The 24,577-nt window shown below is 40.2% G+C and overlaps 3 protein-coding genes across 14 annotated transcripts in view; 1 reads left to right on the top strand and 2 right to left on the bottom strand.

Moving 5' to 3' along the window:
- LOC115578796 (MAP7 domain-containing protein 1-like) overlaps positions 1–3,775 on the bottom strand; it is a 44,246-nt gene extending 40,471 nt beyond the window's left edge. For 4 of the 6 annotated variants that reach the window (XM_030411976.1, XM_030411974.1, XM_030411972.1 and 1 more), the window contains exon 1: positions 3,380–3,774. In XM_030411976.1, the coding sequence (XP_030267836.1) occupies positions 3,380–3,446 (67 nt within the window). In that variant the 5' untranslated portion in view covers positions 3,447–3,774. Of the gene's footprint in view, positions 1–3,379 lie in introns of all 6 variants that reach the window. The other 2 variants (XM_030411975.1, XM_030411971.1) reach the window with 1 other exon arrangement.
- Positions 3,776–10,391: 6,616 nt separating this feature from the next.
- On the bottom strand, positions 10,392–13,230 carry stpg1 (sperm-tail PG-rich repeat containing 1). Of its 2 annotated transcripts, none has more exons than XM_030412789.1 (8): positions 13,074–13,230; positions 12,878–12,990; positions 12,683–12,784; positions 12,194–12,373; positions 11,984–12,095; positions 11,650–11,818; positions 11,366–11,555; positions 10,392–10,640 (listed from the first exon to the last, which is right to left on the bottom strand). In XM_030412789.1, exons 1-7 carry the CDS (start codon positions 13,099–13,101, stop codon positions 11,378–11,380), a joined length of 882 nt encoding a protein of 293 aa, XP_030268649.1. In that variant the 5' UTR covers positions 13,102–13,230; the 3' UTR covers positions 10,392–10,640; positions 11,366–11,377. The 2 variants fall into 2 exon arrangements, with proteins under 2 accessions (XP_030268649.1, XP_030268648.1); XM_030412788.1 differs by having other exon boundaries at positions 12,671–12,784.
- On the top strand, positions 13,197–23,011 carry meaf6 (MYST/Esa1-associated factor 6). 6 transcript variants are annotated; one of them, XR_003983629.1, is made up of 8 exons: positions 13,197–13,366; positions 14,335–14,450; positions 14,584–14,671; positions 14,777–14,822; positions 14,924–15,116; positions 15,339–15,503; positions 16,889–16,922; positions 17,233–17,686. XR_003983629.1 is itself a non-coding variant. In XM_030412792.1 (8 exons), exons 1-8 carry the CDS (start codon positions 13,277–13,279, stop codon positions 17,245–17,247), a joined length of 612 nt encoding a protein of 203 aa, XP_030268652.1. In that variant the 5' UTR covers positions 13,197–13,276; the 3' UTR covers positions 17,248–17,686. The 6 variants fall into 6 exon arrangements, 5 of the variants coding, with proteins under 5 accessions (XP_030268652.1, XP_030268655.1, XP_030268654.1 ...); XM_030412792.1 differs by lacking the exon at positions 15,339–15,503 and adding an exon at positions 16,319–16,348; XM_030412795.1 differs by lacking the exon at positions 15,339–15,503 and adding an exon at positions 16,319–16,348 and having other exon boundaries at positions 14,963–15,116.
- Positions 23,012–24,577: the final 1,566 nt, after the last annotated feature.

Raw genomic sequence — 24,577 nt, forward strand, 5'->3', positions numbered from 1 at the left:
AGAGTTTTTTCTTTTCCCTGTCAGCGTCACACAAAAGGTGAATTGTTCCAGCGTGGTGCCACTCCTATTGTGAGCCGCAAAACAGTCGAGTCTTTGAACATGTCGTGTCTTGGAGAGGCTTGGTTCGACTCCAGCGCTCGCCGAGAGAGTAAAGAAAGAGGAAGCTGCTCGCTGTGTTTCCTCGAAGAAAAAACTCTTTCTGACACATCAGCAGGCAGACAAGAAACAGCCAGACCGAGTGGCGTAATGTCGCTGGTTGGCTGGTTACAGTCGGTGTGAGGGGTGACAGGAGAGATAAAGTCAAGTGTGTGTTTGTGTGTGTGAGTGGAGGAGGGTGTCAGGGGTTTAAATGGTCTGCATGCATTAGTGCTAAACCGAAGGTCTGCTACCCTCAGACATGATTAAATCACTCTGATACAGGATTACGACCCCTCTGACAGCGCTGCAGGCCCACCAGACTGTAAAGATACAAAACAATCCCTCCTTGGCTTTTTCTTTTTCTCTTCCGTCCGTCTGTCTTTATTTTTAACAAGAATGAGACTCACATCTCTCAGAAAGGCATCACAGAGAAAGAATGCTTCTGTTTATTTAACGCCCCGTCCCTTTTTTTTTCTCCCTTCTCGGCGTCGAGCATTCCCCGGTAACGTCACATGTTGATCAGCCTGCCGCATACTGGAGCTGTCTGTGAACGGCCCGCAACCAAAACACGCCGTGATGTTTTCACCTTAGGTCGCTTATCGACGGCTGAGTTTAACTTTGTGAACTTGTTGATTGTTGAGGTGTGAAGACAGCTTCAAGTGGACGGAAGCATCACAATTCAAAGGAAAAAATAAGGGTGCACAATAACGATGGCATTAATCTGTAACTACCACCTTCTCACAGCTGATACTGATGAGAAAAGGATAATTTCTAATTTTTGTGTTTAAAAAACAGAAGATCTTAACCTATATTTTAGGCACAATATTAATATTTTGTATTTTTCTTGCTTGACAATAAGAAACATGATGACGCCACTTCCGTTTATCTTGGTGCTGCGGTGTTTATTGGGCCTTTTTTGGGGACTACAGGATGCAAACGGAAGGATAAATTCACGATGTTAAGTTTCATGAACACGAGAAAACAGCACAAAATTTCGGCTGAGTCGTCGTGGTCAACAATAATTCAAGCCGTCTTAAAAAATATCAGTCGTTTTCCGATCTTTTTAACGTTACCATCGATGAAGAGGACTCTAGCTAACAGTGGAGGTCTGACATTACTGTTAGCTAACTGGTTAGGTAGCATCTCGCTAACGTTAACGTTAGCTAACGTTACATGCAACTATAAACATTATGACGTGTCGGTGAAGACCGTGACGTCTAAATAACGTGACTTTACGTCGTAATACTGCCTTTAAACAAACGTCAGAGGTCTTTTGCGACGGTGTCTATTCTTCACCTGTCCACCAACATCATCTTTCAACCATTTTCTTAGCTTGTTTTTCTTTTCGACACAGATAAACTTCACTATAGCACATATGAGTTTAACAGAAAACAGGAAGGTGGATTGAGGTTCATCCAGGTACCAAGATTCAGTATCTGATTATATACATTTGCCAGTAACGGCAGATGGATCCGTGCCAAGAATGTAAAACGATAACGGCGGATATATCGTTATCTAGACACTGATGTCAGTATCGGCCTCAGAGGTCCAGCATCCGTCAGGCTGTTGTTTCTGTTCTCTTCTTCTAGCAGCAGCCAGTGTTAGTACAGACTCCCACACATGCAGCGAGCACCATGACGGCCTGCCTGCCTTTGCGGTGATAAAAAAGCTGCAGCAGACATTTCTCCCTCCGTCCGATGCTCTCCACATCGAGTGGAAACGGAGGGGGAGGGAACAGAAAGTCACCTTCTGCCAGCACACAGGTCAAGAGGAGGTGTGTGTGTGTGTGTGATGGAGAAACGCCTTCTGCTTTAATAACGTGGTTGTATTTATCACATTGTGCATTTGAGGCACCAAGATACGATGAAGAAGACAATTCACGAGAGGTGGGAATGATGTGACGTACACTGCATCTCTGCAGCACGGTAGTGCTTCATTAAGATGCTGTTAAGGCAACATTTCACCCTCAAAAAAGAAAAGATTGCAGCTTCTTCTCTCTGATAATACTTCAGTTGATCGTGCAGTCGTAACACAAGTTTACATAAACAAGATCCAGAGAGAAGAAATCAGATCCTCGATCAGATCCTCAGAGCAGAGCTGCAGATATGGTCAAAATAATTAAATCATATTGCCATTATTTTGCTGGATATGATTACCGATTGGTGGGAATCACCACTTTTGAATCATCATTTTAATATTCGCTGTACATATGAAGTCATGAAGATGTGACGTTTGTTTTCGTCTGTGCGTCAAACAAACACGTCTTCTCACATGCTGAGAACAGGATTCGTAGGCCAGGACGTCCCTGCAGCACCACAGCACTTCATTACGACGCTGTTTTGATCGCACATTTTTACCTTTAGCAAGAAGAAGAGACATTTTTGGATAAAATTTCAATGAACTGTGCATCCAGAGGGAAAATAAGACCAGAAATAAAGAAATGACTTGCAGGATCAGAGCCTCAGACCCTGACTGCCATCAAAAAAATCATAAAAATCTTATATTGTGCTTACAGTAATTCATATAAATCATTAGAGGATGTGTGACTTGCTCGTATCAGCCTATTTGTGCGTAACAATCAGGATTTTACTGACTTAAATCTGGACCAGTGGAGCAGCGACGAAGATGGTGAGATGCAGATGTTTGGAGCTCTGCATCAGCTGGCTGAAGTGCCCTTGAGCAAGACACCGACTCCCTCCAACAGCAGAGGGAGATAAAAATAAATAAAGAAGGGTTTTTCCCACACATATCTGGAGGATGGTTGTATGTGCGGTGTGTCTACTGCTTGGCTATGTGGGCCATGTTTTTTTTTCCTCCTCTGTGCACCACTGACGCGTTTGGTAATGGAGCCCAACAGCTTCAGTGCAGCATTTCCAGGATCTGTGCTGCTGGTCAGGCAACCCGCTGACTGGTGTGGAGGAATCACAGCAGGTTGCCAGGTTTTTAAAAACAAAAAGGATAATTGAACCTTGAATTTGTAAGATTTTTTTTTTTTTTCCTGATTGCTGCTGCAGCTGTTGACTGTAAAGGCGCATTTCACAAACAAGGCTGCTGTAAGAAGACACTTTCATTATGACTGGTGGGATAAAATAAATAAATAAAATAAAGATTAAGGGAAATAACACTGTTTATAATCAGAACCTCTTGATGTCACCTTAATTCTCTTGTAAAGGTTTTCATGACCTATTTTTTATTTTTTATTTTTTTTTTCCAAGGTTGTTGAGTGTAACAGATTACTCACATTTGTCTGTTAGTGTCAGCTTCTCCTCCAAATGATGTCCGAGCTCCTTATAATCCATCGTTTCCATTCTAGGCGGATCTCAGTTCCTTTCCAGTCGCTGTCATTCCTCAGAGTCGCACAAGTACAGGAGATGGAACTCCCGGTACAGATCGCCCCAAACACGCCCTTTGTAAAATCCAACCGGGAGAAGAAGAAGAAGAGAAAAAGTAGGCAAAAAAAAAAAAAAAAAAGATAACGTGGGACTGAAACAGGGTCCGACTGGAAACAGCTGGGAATGTTTAAAATCTTTAACAAAATAAAAGAAATCGTGTTTAAACTGACAGAATGAAGAGACTCGGTCCAGTCCGGAGGGTGTTCAGAGGAAAATCTACAGTGCGGGAATAAAAAAAAAAAGGAAAACGAAGCGTCAGTGAGTCCTGAGAGCCGCAGTCAAGCCGTGAAGGACCGGAAGTACTGCTTCCGGTACGACATTCCAGAATAAAACGAATCTATTCTTCGCCATGTTTTGACAGGAGCAAATAAATATGATAAGCCTTTTTTTTTTTAACACTGAGTTATAGATAAAAATGAACAAGTTGGACAACAATAGAATAATATAAATTTAGAGTGAAAAAAGTAATAGTAATAATAAAATAGTAACACAATTTAAAACCCTATACTCTACGTACCTGTTACTTACAGTTACGGACAAGGAGGCCAACTGGACATCATATTTACAATACATGAACTGTTGTACAGTTAAACAACCTCAGTTTGCACATAATGTGTCATGACTGTTAATAGTTCTGGTGGCTTGAATATCACTTAATCGCTCGGGGTGTTTCCTTATCAATATATCTTGTTCATACAAATTCTTGTGAGCATTTTATTTTGTTTGTTTGCTTTTGTGTTTTTTATGCATCTCATAGGCTACTGGATGTCTGTCTGTTTATCCATCCATTGCTTGGAGTTTCCCGGAGACAATCTGATTGCACAGGATACGAGCATGAATTGCACAGGAATGTTGCACCCTGTAAATATGTGATAGCTGTGATGTTGAGATAATTGGTTATGGTGACAGAGACAACAGCAGTATTACAATTTATGTTGTGTTTATGTTAAAGAGTCTAACAGCTGTTGGAATAGAAGATTATTTTTGGGAAAATGTCAACACCTGACCAAGTAGGTTGAGCTATCCCCATGGCAACTAAGAAAACCATCCTCAAATAGCAAGTAAATAGAATAGAATAGAATAGAATTACTTTAATGATCCCAGACTGGGAAATGGATCACAAAGAAACTTCAGTTGTTAAACATTCACACTCTGTAAGAAGTTACCACGTTTTAGCTTCATTGAAACACATTTTTAATATTTTATTTTTCCGATTTTCACAAAGAAATGACAATCCATCACATGGTGTAACGCACAAGAAACACCAACCAAAAACTTGTAATAAAAGCTTTTGACACAGAATTTTCTTCATGACAAAGTAGAACATAGCCAAAATCTCAGCTGTAAGGCATGTAACCGTGAGGGTTGGCATGATTATTCATAGAACATTATCAATATGTGTTCAGTTTCAGGTATCACGGGCAGGATTTTCTCCCTTTTGTTTTATTTTGAAGGCACGGTAGCTCCATTTCCGTTTGTAGCCTCGTTTTCGCCCTTGCTAACTTGACGTCGACGATCGCACCGAAAAACCGCATGCCGGCCAAGTGGACGATACCAACTGTTTCGCGAGGGAATAAACTAATTTATTCGACAAACACCAGATCGAATAATCCACCTGCGACGTTTTCAAAAGGTGAAACAACACATTTAGGCCTCTGACGGTTTTAGTCAACGTAAAAAGACGGAAGTGTCCTCTGTACTCGACAGCTACATACATGGTTTGACCCATCAGATGATTTCCAGCAGCTGAAATCTGCCCTGCTGCCTGGAACGAGGTGAGTTGTCATTACAGAGTATTAAACGGACTGTATGAGTAATTACCGCAATTACTCATACTTAATTAACAGTTTGTAACAGGGAAAGGCATTTTTAGTCCAATGACAAGTCATCCATTATAAAAAAAAACCTTTATATTAACATATTAATGTCATCCAGAGGCAATAGGCCTTTGTTATTACAGGAAAACATAAATTCTTACTGGACTATCACTGGAATACTATTTTTTTTTTTAAATAAGAATAGTGTTTTTTTAAAGGTGTCTATAATCCTACCAATGAAAAGACCAAAGATGATGTGCACATTGTTCAAAAAGCATGATTTCTCCTGGAGTATTAGCTCAAATGCTGCACACTTAAAGGTCTACATCATCTTTCCAGTGTATTAAAAATATGACAGGGCATTATCTCCCTGTATGCTGCTCACGGCGTTGTTGGTGACAACCTTATTACCAATTGATGTGACCTTACTGCCACTGCAGGAGACAGTCGAGGTCAAGTCTTCCAGGAGGAAATCTGCCGCCAAGTCTTATCTGATGACAAGAGAAGCAGCGGGATGACAAAATTAAGAAAACGAAGGATGAAATGTACACGACACCACGGTCGTATGAGGGTTGGACTTTTTTTGAGCCCACTCCAGGAACACCTAAATATGACATTTATTGAATAATTGCATCATATCAACATTATCATCAATTTTCAGTGTGACTTCTTCTTCTACAGACGAGGGACAAAGGAGGGTGATGTTGCTTCTCCTGGGTTGAGGAGGCGTCTCATTCATTTTTCAAAAGAGGGCCTTTTATAAATAGTCTGACCGGAGTCACACTGCCTGCGCTTTTTTCGGTCATTTGGATACAAAATTCAGATTAATTATACATGAGGTCATCATCATTTTTTTTCTCTCTAATCGGCAGGATGTCAAGGATGGAGACTAAGTAGCAATATATGTTTTTAAAAACTCATTGTAAACTCTTATGAGGAGCAGGATAGATAATCTAACATGATGTCAGAGCTATACTAAATGCTAAAAGGCCAAATGTACAGTATGTGTGTTACCGCAGAGATAAAATATGCATGACCCACTTAGCTTAGTGAAGACACTAAAGACTTCACAGACTTCAGGACTCTAAACACTCGGGTTGCGGCTGATGCTTGAGACATCCTGACAAGAATATTGCTCGCTGGAGTTGGTCGATTTCTTTTTCCTTCCCTTTACTATTCCTTTTAGTTCAGCCTTATATCAAACATGCCAGGAAAAAAAACTCAAATCTCTGATGCCCAAAGACTACCCATCTAAACTAAATCTTTCTCCATGGATGCTAAAGATAGCCCGCGGTGCGCTGAAACACAGCTAATCGATCCAGCAGGCCGCCCCGCGACACGTGGAAGTTGAAGGCAAGCAGCTCCAGCGGGACTAATGGAGTTGGATCTGAACTGGTGGTGCCTGTGAGGGAGCGAGCGGCCCTGTTGTTGAGTCTGGAGTCTGCGGTGATAAATGATTTGTTGATGCAGTAATGAGATTTTAAAATGAGATGACAGGAAATGTAATACAGTGTCCGGGGGGGAGAGGCAGGGAGCATCTTGGTCTCGGAAAAGACGGACGGATGGATGAAGTATTTGTTAATGTGTTTCCGTGTTTGCCACCACAGACTCTATCTTTATTTGCTATTCATTCAGGTTTAGAGGCAGATGATGACACTGATCACAGGGCGAACTTGTTGTTTTTTCGAGAATATGTTGCTCCCGTAAGTCAGACGAGGGGTTGGGGTCACATTTAGAAGGCTTTAACCACAAAGTAAATAAATTGCTTAATATATTAAAGTGCCTGTTGCTCAGTTGAACGGCCTCTTTGTTGCACTGGTGGTTTTTCAGACACAGATAGCAGTGTGTCAAAACGTTTAGGTTCCCCTCAGGTCTCTCTCCCATCTATCTACAGTCTACTGCACAAAATCTGCAGACAGCCGCGCTCTCTATAAAAGGTTCAAGGTAATTTATTCATCGTTACGCAACACGGGGTTGTGTAAGGGAATGAAAGTTTGGAGACTCCTTCATGCTACACAAACTAAGGAACATCTATACAGTTATTGATATACAAAATATACATCAACATGTAGTGCGTCTTTTGAATCTGCATCAGGGTGAACGATGATGATAATGTGGTCAGCCTCTTAATATCAAAAGGACATCTGGAAAACACTGTCCATCAGCTCTGACTGTATGTGAGCACCAATCATCAATGAGGTAAACACAGAGTCCACCTCCCCTCGTCCTCGATGTAGTCCACCCATCGAGTGCAACAGCTCCGAGATGATCCGAGATGTCGTGGTGGAGATGGGTCTTTGTGGGCACCACACTCTCTAATATCAAGTTGTTTTGCCAGCCTGAGTCCATAAAAAGTAGCATAATACATAACAGCTACTGCCGCAGGGTCTGCATGCACCGCCACCGCCATAGCAAGGCGTTAAAGGACACGTATAAGAAAATAGTACGACTAAGAGTGTGCAGCCATGTTCTCTGCTCTGACATGCTCAACTGAGGATCAGCAGTGGCTTTGGGCTAAATTCTGATATGCTGACATTTAGCGGGTAAAATGTCTAAGATGTTCCTGTTCTTGGTTTAGCTTGTAAGAATGCTGCTTATAAAGTAAAGAATGAATCAGAATGTTTCTTTACAGTTATTAACGAGTAGTTAACTCCAGCGTTACACACCATCTTACATACATTTTGTATTTTTTCATTATGTTCTTTCAACGTGTATGCAACGTGTTTATCTAAAATGCATGTTTGATTGGTTCATGTGTCATTAACAACAACACTTTCGATAACGTTAGCTTGGAGACCATTGGGACCCCAAGTTTTATTTCAATCTATGCAATATATAGTTATGGCAGTAGAGAAAAAGATCATTGTCTGGGCATCATGAATGTATTAATTTCATGGCAATCTGTCCGTCAGTTGTTATTTCAAATTATTTCAGTCTTGCAGTCAGCTGACCAACTGACCCACGATGTCTTTCTAAAAGCTGCGACGAACATGCTGACAGGAAAATCCTCAACAGTTCTCCTCGTGTATTTAAACCATCGTGTTCTGATTCTCCAGGACTCTGTGAGCACACCGTGTGTCTTTAAACCTTTAAAACCTCCAGACTTATGAAATTACTGCAGAACGAATTGTACCTGATGTGCTGCCAAGCAACAGACATAAGCTCTTCACTCTGATGCCGGCAGCATCACTTTGGCAAAACAAATGAGTTTTATAGGATCCCTCAGACTGTTATTGCCATCATTTAGAGCCAAATCTAACCAATCACACCAGGTTAGAGCGCTCAAATGGATGAATGAGTAAAGATTGATGTGTCCTTGAACATTTTCCTCCACCGAAAGGTTTGGTCAATGAGACTTCCTTTGAGGGAGTGCGTGTCCATACTTGCCTGCACCTGACAGAAACATGGGGAGGTTCAGAGAGCCTTCCATAAACCCATGGAGGCATGCAGCTAATTGCCCCTCCTACACACAACCACAAAAGCACGACGAAAAAGACTACCAGCAAAAAAAAAAAAAAAGCCTGCAGTTACACTTATAACATTCGTCTGGATCCTCCCTGCGCGTTTGACCAGAGGGGAGTGCACATTTCTGTCTGCAAAAGAGGAGTTATAAAATGCTCTTTTCATTGTAAAACCCTCAAGTACACAATGGTTTGGTTTTACAGGGCGAGTGCACATATTTGGAGAGCACACTGCTGAAGTCACAGTCTGAATATAACCACAGCTGCTACAGTGTGGGAGGAAAGCATGTCTGCAGTTGGTGAGCAGAGCTGGGGGGAAAAAAAAATCTCCAAGTGATTTCCCCGGGAGCAGATGACACCGGGGTTTGAACTGGATCGCATCCTTTGTCTTTGCAGATGGAAATAAACACAAAGTATAGATGATAACTCTTTGGCCACCATGTTGTGTTATTCTGTGGTTTTAGCTGCATCTGGTGAACACAAATCACCACGTCAATGTTTGAAACAGCTGTGCAGAGTGAAAACTCCGGTGTTGCAGAGGTATCTACCGAAGTTAGCATGCTAACCAGCTAACCCCAGATCTGAAGACCTCTTTAAGCTCCTGTGCCAGCGACATTAAAACCAACACTCCCCTTGAAATTTGGCTAGCTGCACAGCTACCTGAGCTAAGAAGCTAACAGTAGCACCTGGATGAAACCCATCCTGGTATACCAAACTTGCTAGCGCACAGTTGCTGATTTACACATCCAGCAGTCACGAGCAGCAAAAGCATCGATTTGGAATGGCCAGCTGATTAATAAAACTCCAATATTCATTCTCTTTTTGCTCTGTTTTTGTCTCCACCAACTCCTAATGGAAATATTTGGTTCTTTAGCAGCTAAATGCTCCACTATCTAGTTCTTACTCGTGTCTGTCCAGTGTTTTGGTGCTGAGCGGGTATTGACCTGTTTTTTAGAGCCTTATCACTGAAAAAAGCTGCTTGCTCCTGTGAAAACGACACTATGAGAGCCGAGAGAGTGACCCAGAACAGTCAGGTTGTAGCTGGACAGATAAATATTGAGGTGAAACTCACCGCAAATCTCTGTATAGCTTTAGAGAGCTGCAGATTTGGGTTTAAGTTCTCTATTTAGAATATGAGAATTAAAAAATCAAAACACAAGTTCAGTACAGTGTTGTAGCCACTGATCCAACAATTTAACATCGGATAAAGGGAGTGGCTGATGTGTCCATTTGTCTCTGGGGTTGAACACCATCCCTGCCTCATGCCCAGTCAGTCACATTGCTCACATACAGTCACACTCCACCCCTCTGTCTGCCCTCTGGCAGTTGGCACAGTGGTGTCATCTCAAGCTCTCAGCTGTTGTGGTGGCGTACCACTGACTGGACCAGCAGCTGTTGGGGACTGCAGCAGCAATGCTGCTCTATCATCTGCGGCAGAGAGCATCAGGAAACTGGGGTGAGGATGAAACATATGGCTTTTGGAGTGTTTGGGTGTTTCCCTTACGTTCTGATTATGACTCATCCTCCAAACTTATCTCATCAGTCTCTCACTGGCCTGCTTAAACATAGAAACAGAGACTAAATGATTGCAAACATTTAGTTTTCATCCTTTCTTTCTCAACAAACACTGAAAAATGTCACAGACAGGAACCCATTTACATTTAAACACAGAGAGACAAGACCGCTCCTTGCAGAGAAGCGTTTCGATACAGATAATCAGTTTTTTGTGGGTAGAAATTTTTATGCATCTGCAGTGCAGGTTTCCTTGAAAGCTTCAAACAGGAATCCACACTCCAGAGTCTGCTTCGGCAAAATTTGTGGATTAAAGATACCTGGAAAAAGGGAAAGAAGGTTCAATTTAACACTTTCATACTTGCAATCACAGGAGCAACTGAAATAATCTACTCTAAAACATAACATGTACAGATTAGTTGCAACTAAGCATGATTACTTTGCTCTACAGGTAAGAAGACCATTAATATGTAGATATACAGTGACATATAAAAAAGTGGGCAATACAGTTAAAGCTAAAATCCTAGGCAGATTCCAGAAGTTACCTTCTGATGAAATGCTGTCATTAAATTTTTATGTGCACCTCCTTTTCCCTCCCCTGCCTCATTTAGATATACAGTATTTAAGTCAGCAATTCCCTACATTTTCCACACTCAATTTGAACAACAGCCCCCGCAAGTCAGCAGGGATGCAAATTTATTGCAAACGTAGTCTAATCCCAATTTAAAGCTGTACAAATGAGCATGTGACTACAATGAGCAAACGAGTGTGTGAAAAAACAACTATTTTTAAAGACTATTTTATTCTTAGTAACATTATATTTTTGCACTAAGCTCATGGAGATTCTCCGCTGTTTCGTTGTTTAACACAATGACAATAAAGACTTGAATCTTGAAATATACACAATTATAGTCAGATTTGGATAGATCACATGTATTTGTCTAGTTATTCACAGAATTAATATACATCCCAACCAACACCTAAAATATCCTGTAAAATGGATATTTTCTATGTTTTATTAACTGGATTTGTTTCTTTCTATTACCTGTTTGTGGCTTTATGCGGCCCATGAGCGTTGGGATATCCTTTTAGCTCTGGATGCAAACGCAGCAGTGGGGATGGGATGCTTAGGCGGGCAGTTATAACTCCTTATGTAGTACTTCCAAGGGCCTGGTAAGGGAGGGAACTTAGGAACATTGAGAGGAGGCGCTGATATCGCTAAAAAATACCCCTTCCTGAAACACAGTTAGCAGGATTTACATTATTAAACAATCAAAAGAAACAAGTGAACACAAACCAAAAGCCACAAACATTTGAATGTTAACTCACGGCTGGATGGTCTTCTTCTCCGGTGAAGGGGTCTGATGTGGACTGTAGGCCCCTGGGCCGGGTACACGGTGGTCCACAGGAGGAGGGATTCTCTGAGTTTTTGATTTGAAGGGGGACACGATGGCCTTGGTGTCGTGCTGGATTACACTGTTTCTCACTTCATAGTGACCTTCAACAAATATGGGATGTGAGATTGCAATTAGGTTAAATGCAATTACTTAGAATGAAAAAAAAAGAAATTTGGGGGGTAAAAAATGTCCAATATCAACAAATTAAAGGAATATTATGCATGGATTTACATGGAGAACTTAGAGAAATAGAAGGTAATAATTACATGGTGATGGCACATTATTGTTTGGGTAAAAAGAGTTGCGGCTGGTTTTTGACAGGAAAGCCGATGTACCAACGACAGAGGAGAATCTCTTTGGTGTACTACCACAGCTGACCTGTCATACAGAGGAAACAGAAAGATAAACATGTACTACAGGATGCACAACACAGTCTCAGAGGTCTTTTAAAGAACTTGTGTAATTCACCAACATACATCATATTGATTCGGGGCTGGAGTTTCGTACTTCGGACCATCCAGCTGCAAAGCCACAGGCAACCTGAACACTCTGGACGATCCAATGTTGAAGTCATGCTTGTCTACGAAGGAGCTCTGTAGGTTGTATGCGTTTGGTCCTGGGCTGCTTCTGTGTGGGTTATTGGACGGTCTAGCAGCCTATTAAAAAGGAGATGGTAATGTTAGTGTTTATGATAATATGTGACGTATTCACAGGCAATAAGCAGAATATACACTAGGCTAGGATTGAGGCCAACCCTGTCAATGAGGTTATGTCATCTTGACAGGGGTGGTATTTGATTTTAACTGTAAATTGTATGACTTCACTGTGAGGGAATCTTAAAAGGCATGTAAAAATAATCAAATTAAAGACTTTAAAGTTTTTAATATATGCCCTTGTCAGAAAGGTTCATCCTCTATGGACCACGAATGTCTTTACAAAATTCATCCACTAACTCGAGACATGACCTTGGATGGAACAAAGCCTGTGGTGCCTTTCTTTGAGAAGGACGGACTTTTGACTTCAGCGCTGGAGACACAGTCATAACTGCCCGGTCCCGGACTTTCATTCTGAAACAAATAATCTACATGTCATCATCACATTTATTTTGCACCGTCAGTTATGTTAAGCTGTTGATTTATTAAGGAGTTAGATCCCCCTACCAGACAGTCTTGTGAGGGAAATCTCTTCGCTTGAGAAGAAAACCCCTTTTTCTCTTGAGTTATTATCACCACTCTTTGGTATTTTGATGGTATTGAGGCTGGACTTGTATCAGCTGTCAGACCAAAAGAACAATAATATCACATTATATATTTAAAGATACATTAATAATGATAATAAGTTCTCACTTTGACTCACTGTTATTAAATCGGTACATGTTCCCCATGGTTCAGCTTGATATCAGAAAAGACTTTCTGTTGCTATGGCGACTTAAAAACAGGCTGGTTGAATCTGACTTCCTGTTGTCTCGTGGCGCCCTCTGTCGGTAAAATGGCGGCCTGTCGGTCGCTTTATACCAACCCGCCTCTGTTTTGTTTCTAGGTTAGAAAGCTACATCCATCATGGCGATGCATGCGAAGACGACCCCGCCACAGATCCCGGATACCCGCCGGGAGCTCGCTGAGCTGGTGAAGAGGAAACAAGAACTTGCTGTAAGTTACCGCAATTTCATACAAGAAGAAAACGACTTTGTGTGTTTTAGCAATGAGAATTACAGCTAACTGTAACTTTAATGTCGGCGCTCGTTTGCTAGCCGAGGCCTAGCTAGCTAATGCTAAGTGCTGCACAGTTCATTCCAGTAGGGCTAGTAGCTCCTGCTAACTCGGCTAGCGAGCTACCTTTACTGATAGCGAGTATAACGTTATTAGCCATTTTTTTCAACGAATTATCTAACCCTGGTTCTGTTGGCCATGTTTAATGAACACAATCAAGCTTCACAAGCTTTTCGAGAAAATTTTATTTGATTATTTTAGAGATTATTGCGCTAACAGGCGTTGTTGCAGCGTTATTATCCGAATATGCTAGCGAGTTAGCATGGCTAAAATTTTAAGCCGCCGCCCGGCTTGGTGCAGTTCTCGCGATATGTTAACGGGTGTATTGTAGCTACATCCAGATTTGTTTGGCTTTGGTTCACCTGTTCAGGTTCAAAACATTTGAGTCAACAGTCAAGTCAAACACAAGTAAGACTAAGTTGAGTTTAAACGAGAAGGCAGAACAGAAAATGTGTACAACATAAAAAGTCGGAATAAGTCATTACAAATAAAGGGAATAAAATCCATACAACAGATAAAGTAATGCAAAATTAGAAATAAATAAAATCAGTAAAGGACCATAAGAGGACAACATCACATAACAGGAATTGAAAACGGTAAAAAACAAACAAGACAATGAATAATAAAAAGATCAGCAGTAAACAAACGAAAACAGTAAAGGAAGGATTTATAGTAAGATTGTTACATTTGATGTCTTTTATCTCACCCATCATTTCCTTATCCAAAATAACAGCTAATTAACCTTAAATAAATGGTAGGAAAAACATGTCTACACATCTGTCTGATCATCAGTGCAAACCTACTCCCCTTTCTCAGTTAATCCAAGTTTAATTTCTTCATTGTCTTAGGAGACGCTGGTGAACTTGGAAAGACAAATATATGCATTTGAAGGCAGCTACCTAGAAGACACCCAGATGTATGGCAACATCATCAGAGGATGGGACCGATACCTCACCAACCAAAAGTAAGTGTCACACACAGTAATTTTAAGGCTGCGTGTATGAAAAGTGTATTTTATTATGTGAAAATTGACTGTAAACTGTCATTCTGCTTGATCACAGCCACTTACCTAACTGTATGTCTGCGATTTTTAACAGGAACTCCAATAGTAAGACTGATAGAAGGAATAGGAAATTCAAGGAAGCAGAGCGTTTGTTCAGCAAATCATCTGTCACATCAGTTGCAGTAAGTCCCTCTCTCACTGAAATTTTTCAGCAAAATTTGTTGGTTGCTTAATTGCTCAGTTGAAAGAAAAGAAATGCTAAGCATGATCTCGGTTTGGATTTGCAGGCTGTTTGTGCACTTGGTGGAATACCAGATCACATGAATGAAAAACGTGAGTAGTTTCTCAAGCCAAGCAGTGTTGAAAAAGTGTCTCCAATATAGTCTTTAGTACTTTCCAACACTGAGTTTATGTTGTTATTTGTAATGCGTAAGGTGAAGCAGGCAGTGGTACTGAAAGCGACGCCTCTCCAGATCTCCAGAACCAAGAGAACGAGCCCAGCCAGGAGGACACGGAGGACGTGGACTCAACGCTTCAGGACCTAAAACCTCAGAAGGCAGCCTCCTCATCCTCCTCAGGCAGCCATCACGGGAGTCACAAGAAGAGGAAGAACAAAAACAGACACAGGTACACAACTAAGTTTCGGGGAACACTTATTTCCTCTGATTGTGCTGTTTATTGACACCCAATGTCAGGATTTCGTGATTAAGGAGCTCAGTCTGTTCACTGCACTGGCACTGTTTTGTAACTAGCAAGTGCACCTGGTCCTGTACCATGTTGGTTGGTACAGGACTGCATCGTTAACAAGAAGCCTCCTCCACGTGCGGCTCTTTGCTATTGTTAACACAGAATCGCGTGTGAAAAATCCAAAATGCAGTGCTTGTTTCTGGGCAACTTTATAAAACATACTGCTGATGAAGAAAGCTGACAGAGCAGACACATACAAGGAAAGATGGACAGTAAGACACAGGGCAAGCCAGCTGGAGGAGGAGAGAGAAGTGAAGGGAATTCAAGGTGAGATGATTTGTGAGTAAACACTAATATAAGGTGGTTGACTGAGTAGACTTACAATGCAATAAGCAATTAAGCGAGCTTGAGATAGGGTAATGTATTCTTTCAACCTTTATCGTTTAGAGGATTTTCAGAGACTTGAAGAGGTAAAATACGTTGACCTCTTTAAGAAACAGCTACAAATTAGACAAAAGTTCATGTAAGTATACCCAATTTTGCTCAAGAGAAATAAACCACAGTGGCTGAAATCTAAAATGAAGTTTTCACAGCTTTCCAGCACTTGTGTTGTGGAAAATAAACATGGAAAATACAACATTCTTCATCCCCCATTGTCTCTTGGCAAACTTGTGCGTGTTCAAATGTAATTTCCAGGAAGACGATGTTAATTTTTGGGCAGCTGCAGTTTGTTTTTCTTTCTTCATACCTTTCTAATAGTTGAATCCAACTCTGTTTTAGTTGTTACAACAGGCAAATTACTCTGATCGGGTGAACAAAAGGTTAACAAATGACTGGTTAGTTTAGTTGAATTGTTGTTTACACTTTTACAACACAAAGAAGATTTAATAAGTTCCTTGGCAGAGTTAAATGTTGCTGTTTTACCCACCTGTTTAATGTCGACCAGTTTTTTCCTGACTCTGGCTTTAATGTTGTAACCACATATTAACACAGCAGGTGCTCCACCTAACTCACTGTGAAGAAGTGATTCTCTCACTCAGTAAAGTCTGGACTGCAGTATAAAGTAGTCGTAGGGTTTTAGACTCAGGTTGGTAAACTAACAGCTGCTGCTTTCTTCCTTCCCCTAATGCCGCTCCCCCCAGTCCTTCTGCCATGTTTGATTATGACTTTGAGTAAGTCTGAATTTTACTTCCTGCTCCTGTCATGTTAACATCCTGCCTGCTCTAAAACCCCATCCTCAACTTTTCCACCGTTTCTCCTGCTCTCTGTCTGCTTCTGTTGACCTAGAGTTCGAGTTTCAGCCTGCTAGTTATTCAATCATACTGCATGTCCAACACTACTTCGTCTTTCTTTAATTTTGAATGCACATCAGCATCCAGCACTCTAAACTTCATTAGGTATTCCTGCTTGTTACTGGGGTATTTCCATATCTTCCTTGCCCCAGGTTCATTTTAAGTGTGTCTCCACAATTCCAGCAATTGAATAAAAAAACATTGCTGGTCTTGTCAGATGTTGGTTTGACAACAGATTTGTGCACAAACAAGAACAAACACATCGGCATTTAGCGTTCTTGTTATGGGCTTGTTTTAGGCTTCGTCATGATACAGTAGTGGTATTGCCTGTTTTACCATAATTTCCATCAATACCAGGTTTGTTAATTCTTTATCTGTTGTATTTATCTAATGCCACCTAACTGTTTTTTTTTCTCGCAGATTTGACATGAAAGTGAACAAGAAACCGAGAGCTGTAAGTTGAGTTTATTTGTTTTATTGATTTTTTAAAAATCTATTTATATTATATTTGGTCTGCAACGAAAAACTACATTCATCAACAATTAAATTGGCAACTATTCTCTCATTTAATTGATTTATAAACATCAGAAAATAGTGGAAAGATTATATTGTATCCAGATATTCAGTTTACTATGAAAGAAACAAGCATGAAATTTGTACTTTTTAGAAGCTATAACTGGCAAGTATTTGGCAATTTTTGCTTAAAATAAACCCCATCTGTGTTCCCTCTGTTCTCATCTTTTCCGTCCTCTGTTCTCCTGCAGGATTACTCAACTTAACAAAGACGACTGGAACACTTGGATACATGATGATACGTGAAAAGAAACACAAGATTTCTGGACTTTGTGAACTTTTTCTGCATTTTTTTTTTTCTCCAAGTTGTCATATTTGAGCCTGTACTGTGTGTATTGCTTGAAACATTCCCCCCGCCACCTACCTTTGGTCACGGTTAAGATTTTTTGACCTACCAATCAAGTAGAAAATACGGTGTTGCATGTTACTTGAGGCCTGTTGAGGCCAAGCTCCAGTAACACACCATCTTGTATAGTGTTAAAAAAAAAAGATTGTATTTATTATGTAGATCATTTTCATGTTTCCATTGTGAGAAAGATTTGCTTTTTGTTAAGCGTCATATGGTCATTTAACCCTCGAATACCCCGGATTCTTTTATTACATGGTTTGTTTTTCAGAAAAAATAAAAAATACCAGTAACGTGAATATGTTTTTTGTTTTTGTTTTTAATTAAAATGTTTGTTAGTAGAGGCAGTGCTTTGCATCAATCATCGCAGCAGTTGGGGGATTGTTGGATGTTGTGCATTGGCTCAGCCAAAATTTTTGTTTCTCTTTGGCGGATGCATGTCAGCGAAACTTTGACATTGACCATTTGTTCCCACACATGTGATCCATAAAAAGTAATATGATGGAACAGTCTAAATATCAGTGTTTACCTAACTATTATAGAGAACAGCAAGCACATTCTCTCCTGACAGTTCTCTCAGTTTATGAAAATAGTTAAATAAACAAGGCTCTCAGAGCAAAAGCCAATGACAGCATCATGTTTACACAATGTTGTCTGGATTTTATCAGCTGCAAACTAGAATATCTCGTGCTTTTCTTAACAAATAGATTATTTAAACTCGAGGAAAGTTGTTTCTTTTATACTATTAGGCCAACAAAAAGTTTGTGAAAGTTAAAGCTTTTAACTTGTCATCCACGTGCAGTCGGCATGCAGTATCCAAACTTTTCAGCAGGCAGCGCCAAAGCACATGGTTGGTTTTACTGTGAATAACGACATATAAGGTTGGATACTTTATATTTTCATGTTTATTCATTTATTCATTTGGGCATTTAAACCAGCTGTCATAGTTTTTTTTTGTATAAATACTGTGCAATCATTTTCTATTGAATGTTTATAGACAACACAAACTTGTATCAAATACACAAAAACTCGAGTGCAATTTGTGGTATCATGTCAGTGATTATAGACTATATAATGGTAATAAAACTTTTAATTATAGCACATTAGATACAAGAAGATCTAACACCATGTTCCTCACAAAATATTAAAGCGCCGAAAGAACAATTCAAGTGTAGAAACAAAAAACAAAGAAGGTTTCAAGGTAGAAGCAATTTAAAAAGGACGAGCTTAAAGTTTTATGTCATTGAGGACGTTACTAATGTACTGTGGCGAAATCTAGTGTCCAGTTAGGAAAGCAAGTCTCCCACAAATTACATAACAGGATATGTGCATATATGACCCTGTGATGTAGATACTTAGGAATTAATATGTGACTCAAGGAATATACTCCCTATCATAAAATCAAAGGAATGGAGGATTAACAGGTAAAGGGGAATGGTGAGGAGAATAGAATACATAATAATTATTTACTCATTGCTTTTAAGGTGCATCATGTAGTTCTGTTGAAGAAATGCTAATCAGAAGAGAAATATCTAACTTTCAGCAGTTTCTTTGCATTTCTGCAATCATTTGGGGAAATTCAGTCGTTTGCTTTCTTGTCATCAGTTAAGAAGATCAACACCACTCTGTTAATGTCTGTCAGCATATGAAGCATTAATACTAAAGACAGTTTGTTCCCTTTAAAGGTGAGGGTCAACAAAACCACAACTTATAACATTCCAGTTTGTGTATATATTACACGAACGTCACTTTTAGTAAGATGCTTGGAGGATGTTTTACCTTGTTTCCACCTGATTCCAGCCGAGCATTATATAAGCTACTGTTGTTTCGCTACTGTAGTTTCATATTTAACAGACAGACATTAAAGTCGTATCAATCAGCAAGACATCAAATAAGCAGATTTTCCTGAATGTCAAACTATTTTCTTTGAGGCTGTCTTAGTGAGCCATTGCTCCGTGTTTCCTGAGCTGGATCCAAAACACATATTTTAAAGTTCCCTTAGAGTAATCCAAAACTGGAAGTACTTGAATGTTTCTATGAGTAGCACATTAGTCACAAGTGGTCTGAAACATCACCACATGGGGGGATGGAGACGGGCGCCCCGAGGAAGCAGAGCTGCTGACAAACATGATGATGGAGAGACTGGCTGGGATGAGTCCGTCCCTGGAATGCACTCCTCAGTTTCATCCCGCTCCACCACGGCTCCAGAGTCACATTTCATCAGCTATGAATGACACAATAGCCGTTTTTTATTGTTTCTCTAGCAGGCAGTTGGCTGTATGTCTGGATGACAATGCTGGTCCATTGGTCCACCATATTGCATCTGAAGGATGTATTGCAGGGACATTTGGCAGACATTCATTGTCCCAGGAGGATGAATCCTAAAGACTTTGGTGATCTCATAAGTTCTATATATACCCCAATTTTTTGGTTTTGCACCAGTGAGGCTGACCTAAATGTTTTTTTAGCACACTTTGTGAACAATTGGATGCACTACTATGAAATCTGGCAGACATTCATGGTCCCAGGAGGATACATTTCTAATAAATTGGTGATCTTATATGCTGTAAATAAAGCCTACTGATCCCCCAGCCTTTCCTTGAGCATTAGTATGGTTGGTATGATTAGTTTGTAGCAACATATCAAAGAAAATGGATGCATTGCTGGGAAATTTGGCACAGACATTCATGTTCCTGAGAGGAACCATCCTACTGAAGTGAATGTGTGAGTCTCATCTATAGTGTCATTTAGTTAGTATGCTGAGGTTAGCTTTAAGTTTAATTTACAGGCTAGCAGAGCTGCAAGAATGGCTTTAAATTCTTCAGGACTTTACTTTTCTCACAACTTTGTTGCTTTTAGAAGCAGATATCATTTTGAGAGGTGTCTCTTCATGAGCAGGTTTCGCCGGTGTCTTCCCCTGACTACCTGTCTGTGATTCATAGCTAATGACAGTGCACTGAGCTTTAACACACGCTGGGAGACAAACTGCACATTTTCTCCCAGTGGCATTATCTCCTCGTCTCCTCCCACGTCTGCTTCAGCCGTCGAACACACAGATACTGTCGAGGCCGTGACTGAGACCAGGTTACATGACTCACTCAAAAGTCACATTCAAACTGCTCAACATCACCCACTACGTAATGCGATCTGGCTGGAAACTCACACCAGAATACATTCCACGCATTTAACTTTAGGGTGTGTGAGTAATGAGGCATGAATGTACAATATGTGTTTCACCACTTAACAGCAAAATCTTTGTTTCATTTCCTGCCACTCCAGGAAATTATCTGGAAAGAATTGACCAAGGCAAACTTTAATTGCGCTGTTTGGAGCCAAACAGGATTCCAGCAGTTAAACTAAAAATGAGTCAACTGTATAGTGTTTAGGTCATTCTTGTATTTTTGAGTCAAGATATGTGATTTACCGCAAATTTGTAGAGTGCAAACTGCGGCATAGGGCTTAAAGGAATCTGGTTTGCTGCCAAATACTCTTGAGTTTGACTCTTAACATGCAAATGTTTCCCTTTAGGACGTTAACTGTCCAAAAGTGGATCACCACAGCTCTCAGGGGGAAGCTCCCTGATCGTAATGAATGATTTTGTTGAGTTGTTGAAAACCAGCATGTGTGTTCAGTCATGCGTCAGTCCAAAGAAGAGAAAACAGCAGCTGTGAATAATGATTCCTTCAACAGAAAGTGGACTTAATTTCAATCTGACCTTTTACTGGAAACTAATAACTAATCTACTGTGTTGTTTGTCATTTCTTGGTGTTGTAACAACTGCCCGATAAGGCCCAGTCAGAGTATGATTAAAAACACTAGACTTGTGTATCTTCCTTTCAAATAGCCTCAAATATTGATAAGATATACAGTAGATTCTCAAAAAGGGACTTTCTAAGAACCCGAAACGAAAGCTCATCTTGAACAAATGATCTAGAAACACCTAAAGTAAGTAAGTGCTGCACCAAATACAGATGAATAAACAGCATAAGTTTGAAAAAGTTTAAAAGAATAAATACAAAAAATAAATACATCACAGTGAAGTTTTTTAAAGCTCAGCATGAAGGTTTTTGTTTGACGTACAAGACAAAAAGGTTAAAAGCCTGTTCACCTAAATTTTGGCCTGTTTGTTATTAGGCCATTGTGGGTAATGCTGCAAAATCAATAATTATGACAGGTTTATGGCAATGTTTTCATAATTCATCAGGTATCTAATTCTTTGGATTGTCCAAAAGCATGCAATTACTGTCTACATTGGACCAACTCCATATGGTTTCTAACAATGCAGATTTTGCAGAGGTTTAAAGTTATCCAAAATTTCTACTAGAATTCTTATACAGCGGATATTTATTGGATTTCCTTTGTATTGCTTACAGCTTCGAAGGAAATTAACAGGAATAAACAAAGGGCAGGAGAACAAAGTTGATAAACCACAGATGTCCCTGTCAACTATATTAAGAAATAGTCTCTGGGTCAGTTGATTAAACAAAGTAATAGGGACACAGTTCATCTTTAGTGCTACGTGCACCATAAATAAAATTAATTACCATTTTACTGGTACAGAGACAAACACTGACAAACAAGGAGTGGATGTAGCCACCGTCACATGAACCATTTTGTCAACCAAATGGTACTCAACAAACTTGTTGCTGTTGAGTACCATTTGAAGGGTTGAAGTTTGGCATTTTGGCTGTCGCCTTCTTGAATTGTTGGAGCCCAAAGTTATTATATATGGATGAGAAGATGCAGCTGGGGAGGAACAAGGGATGAATCAGGTACCATCAGCATAGCAAATGTGAAATTATCAGCTCACGCTAGGAGAAACTAGCTAGGTAGGTTACATCCGTCATTCACCTTACTGCTTTTTTGTGTATTATACTATCAATGGGACCATAGATCATAAAAGTAACATTATGTTTTATTGAAGAAGACTTGTTACTAATGACTGAGACCATAAAATTCTTAGGTGATAAATTAAATGAGAAGTAGGGTGATTTTTTCATAAGCTTACATACAGACCACCTTTGCAACCAGTAGAGTTGCACCCTGCTGGACATTAAAACAAATGCACTTTTAAGGCACTTCTAATTGGCTCTACTTTTCAGACGTGGAGGTTACGTCAACTTCTTTTAAACAGTCTTCGTATCGAGGCAGACAGAGCAGGAATATCTGAAAACCAGGGACGTAAAAACCAAAATGATCAGCCTGGCTCAGCAAGTGACAAATGTGTTTTTGTAATTTAAGCTAAGTGACCCTCTTTAGAATATTCCTCATCAATCAAAAGTAACAACAGGCTAAATCCCACAGAAACAGAGAGTGCTTTGAGCTGGCAAAAGCTCAAATGTAAATTCCCTTCAGATACTAAAGACCTGAGATGACTTTAATAAATATTGAGTATTAAGACTGTAGAAGCTGCAGGGTCTCGAGCGAGGCGTAGCCCCCTTCCTTCTTCTGTGGTCTGTCAGTCAGAGTAATGTCTAATTACTTTAACAGCCTCCACCAGCGGGATCCAGCTGAGTTCGAGTCCCCGGCCCCTCGGAGGGCTGAGCGGGATGACGTGAAATCTTAAATATTCACTGAGGAGCCTGGACCCCCATCCTGCCTCCTCCTCCGCCTCCTCCTGGGACCAAACAAGACTGATCTCCTTCATCCCCACAAACAAGGTCAGAAATATTTCAGGAAGAGTCATGGGAACGAGCTCAAACAAATAACAGCGCCACATGGACCTTTTATATTTCATCTGGAGTTGATCTTGTGATCAGATTCTAACAGGGTATAAAGAACAGGCTTGTTGCAGCAAGTCAACACTTTTACACTCGGTCATAAATGATGATCAAAAGCAGGAAGTAACAGGGATGTATATCACTTCTTGACAGCTACATTTCTCAGTTTATGGGGGAGTTTCAGGGGTCCGGAGTGAGAAGAGAGCTCGTATTTTCACATTAGTGCCTGTCAGGACCCAGTATACAGTATATATATTTTATCTTTCATCGTATTTGTTTTTAATTTTATCAAATAATCCTAACTTTTAAAAGTTATGTACTGTTCCAGTGAAAATGCCACTTAATTTCATTTCATTTAAGGTTTTTACGAGACACTTTAAAGCTAGAAAAAGCAAGTAAAATGTATTTAAGTTAGTATCAAGACCATAATACAAACATACCATAAGCCCAAATCACTTTTATGGAGTCCATCGTCTCAGCTGGTTTCCTGATCCCTCCTCCCGACATGGACACTAGCCTGGCATGGCCTCCATATAAACACAATCAGAGCAGATCAGCACAGAGGTTGTGAACTGTAAATATTTATGTAGATTATTGAAGTAACAGTAAGGGAAAGTTTGTGGGAGCACCCACAGAAAACCTGAGACGAGGGGTAGAGTGATTGATTCCATTAAATCCTACACACTAGACCTCAGAGAAAGAGATTTTTGGCAAGCAAGTTTAAGACATAATGGTTTTCATTAAAAGTCAGCAAAAGTAAATTAATCGAAATTTCATAGCTTGATTATTTGTTTCTTTGTCAATCAGGAAAACTAAACTCTACAAAGAGCAATCTTTGAATACACTGTTTAATTTGACAGAATACTTTTGCTCATTTGTTGCCTTTTCCGAGTGTATTGAAGAGCAGCGATTCACCAACGTGTTCACTTTGCGACCACCTCAACCAAGACTACACTAGCTGGGTTGCTCCTTGGATGCCAGTTTTAGCTTTGGTCGAGAGGATGAAATATATCAACACTTGTTGGATTTGTTGCCATGAAGGATGGTTTTAATATTCATGTTTCCCAGATGTTGCATCCGAATGACGTTGATTATCCTCTGTCTTTTGAGATTCACATTTGCAGTTAAGAGTGAAAAAATCTTGACAACTGCTGAATTGTAGCAGTCCCAGTTGTGCAGTACTTGCTATCGTTCTTATTTTGGCTGAATGTCAGAATCCCTCTGGACTGACTGCAGTGGATTCAGGTCACCTGTATGCAGCTTGGAGCATTCGCCTGTCAGCCAATCAGGTTTAAGGCCTTAGAGAGAAGGGGAAAGGCCCAGACGTCCAGAGTTCCCAAGCTGATTCTGACTTATGACACATTGCAGACTCATTCCCCATTGATTGTGAACCAGAAACTCTGGGTGGTTTAGGCCATATTGAGATTTCTTTTCCTGCCCCAATGTTTCTAGTTGAGTGAAGTGTTGTGT

The sequence above is a fragment of the Sparus aurata genome, chromosome 3, assembly GCF_900880675.1.
Source record: "Sparus aurata chromosome 3, fSpaAur1.1, whole genome shotgun sequence".
Lineage (NCBI taxonomy): Eukaryota > Metazoa > Chordata > Actinopteri > Spariformes > Sparidae > Sparus > Sparus aurata.

Excerpts from the sequence above, each read along its gene's own strand:
- stpg1 (XM_030412788.1), bottom strand. The coding sequence starts at position 13,101 with ATGGGGAACATGTACCGATTTAATAACA. Across the intron at positions 12,991-13,073 it reads CATGTACCGATTTAATAACA|CTGATACAAGTCCAGCCTCA; the intron begins GTGAGTCAAAGT and ends TTGGTCTGACAG. Across the intron at positions 12,785-12,877 it reads TTCCCTCACAAGACTGTCTG|AATGAAAGTCCGGGACCGGG; the intron begins GTAGGGGGATCT and ends TATTTGTTTCAG.
- meaf6 (XM_030412792.1), top strand. The coding sequence starts at position 13,277 with ATGGCGATGCATGCGAAGACGACCCCGCCACAGATCCCGGATACCCGC. Across the intron at positions 15,117-16,318 it reads AAGAACAAAAACAGACACAG|TCCTTCTGCCATGTTTGATT; the intron begins GTACACAACTAA and ends CGCTCCCCCCAG. Across the intron at positions 16,349-16,888 it reads ATGTTTGATTATGACTTTGA|ATTTGACATGAAAGTGAACA; the intron begins GTAAGTCTGAAT and ends TTTTTCTCGCAG.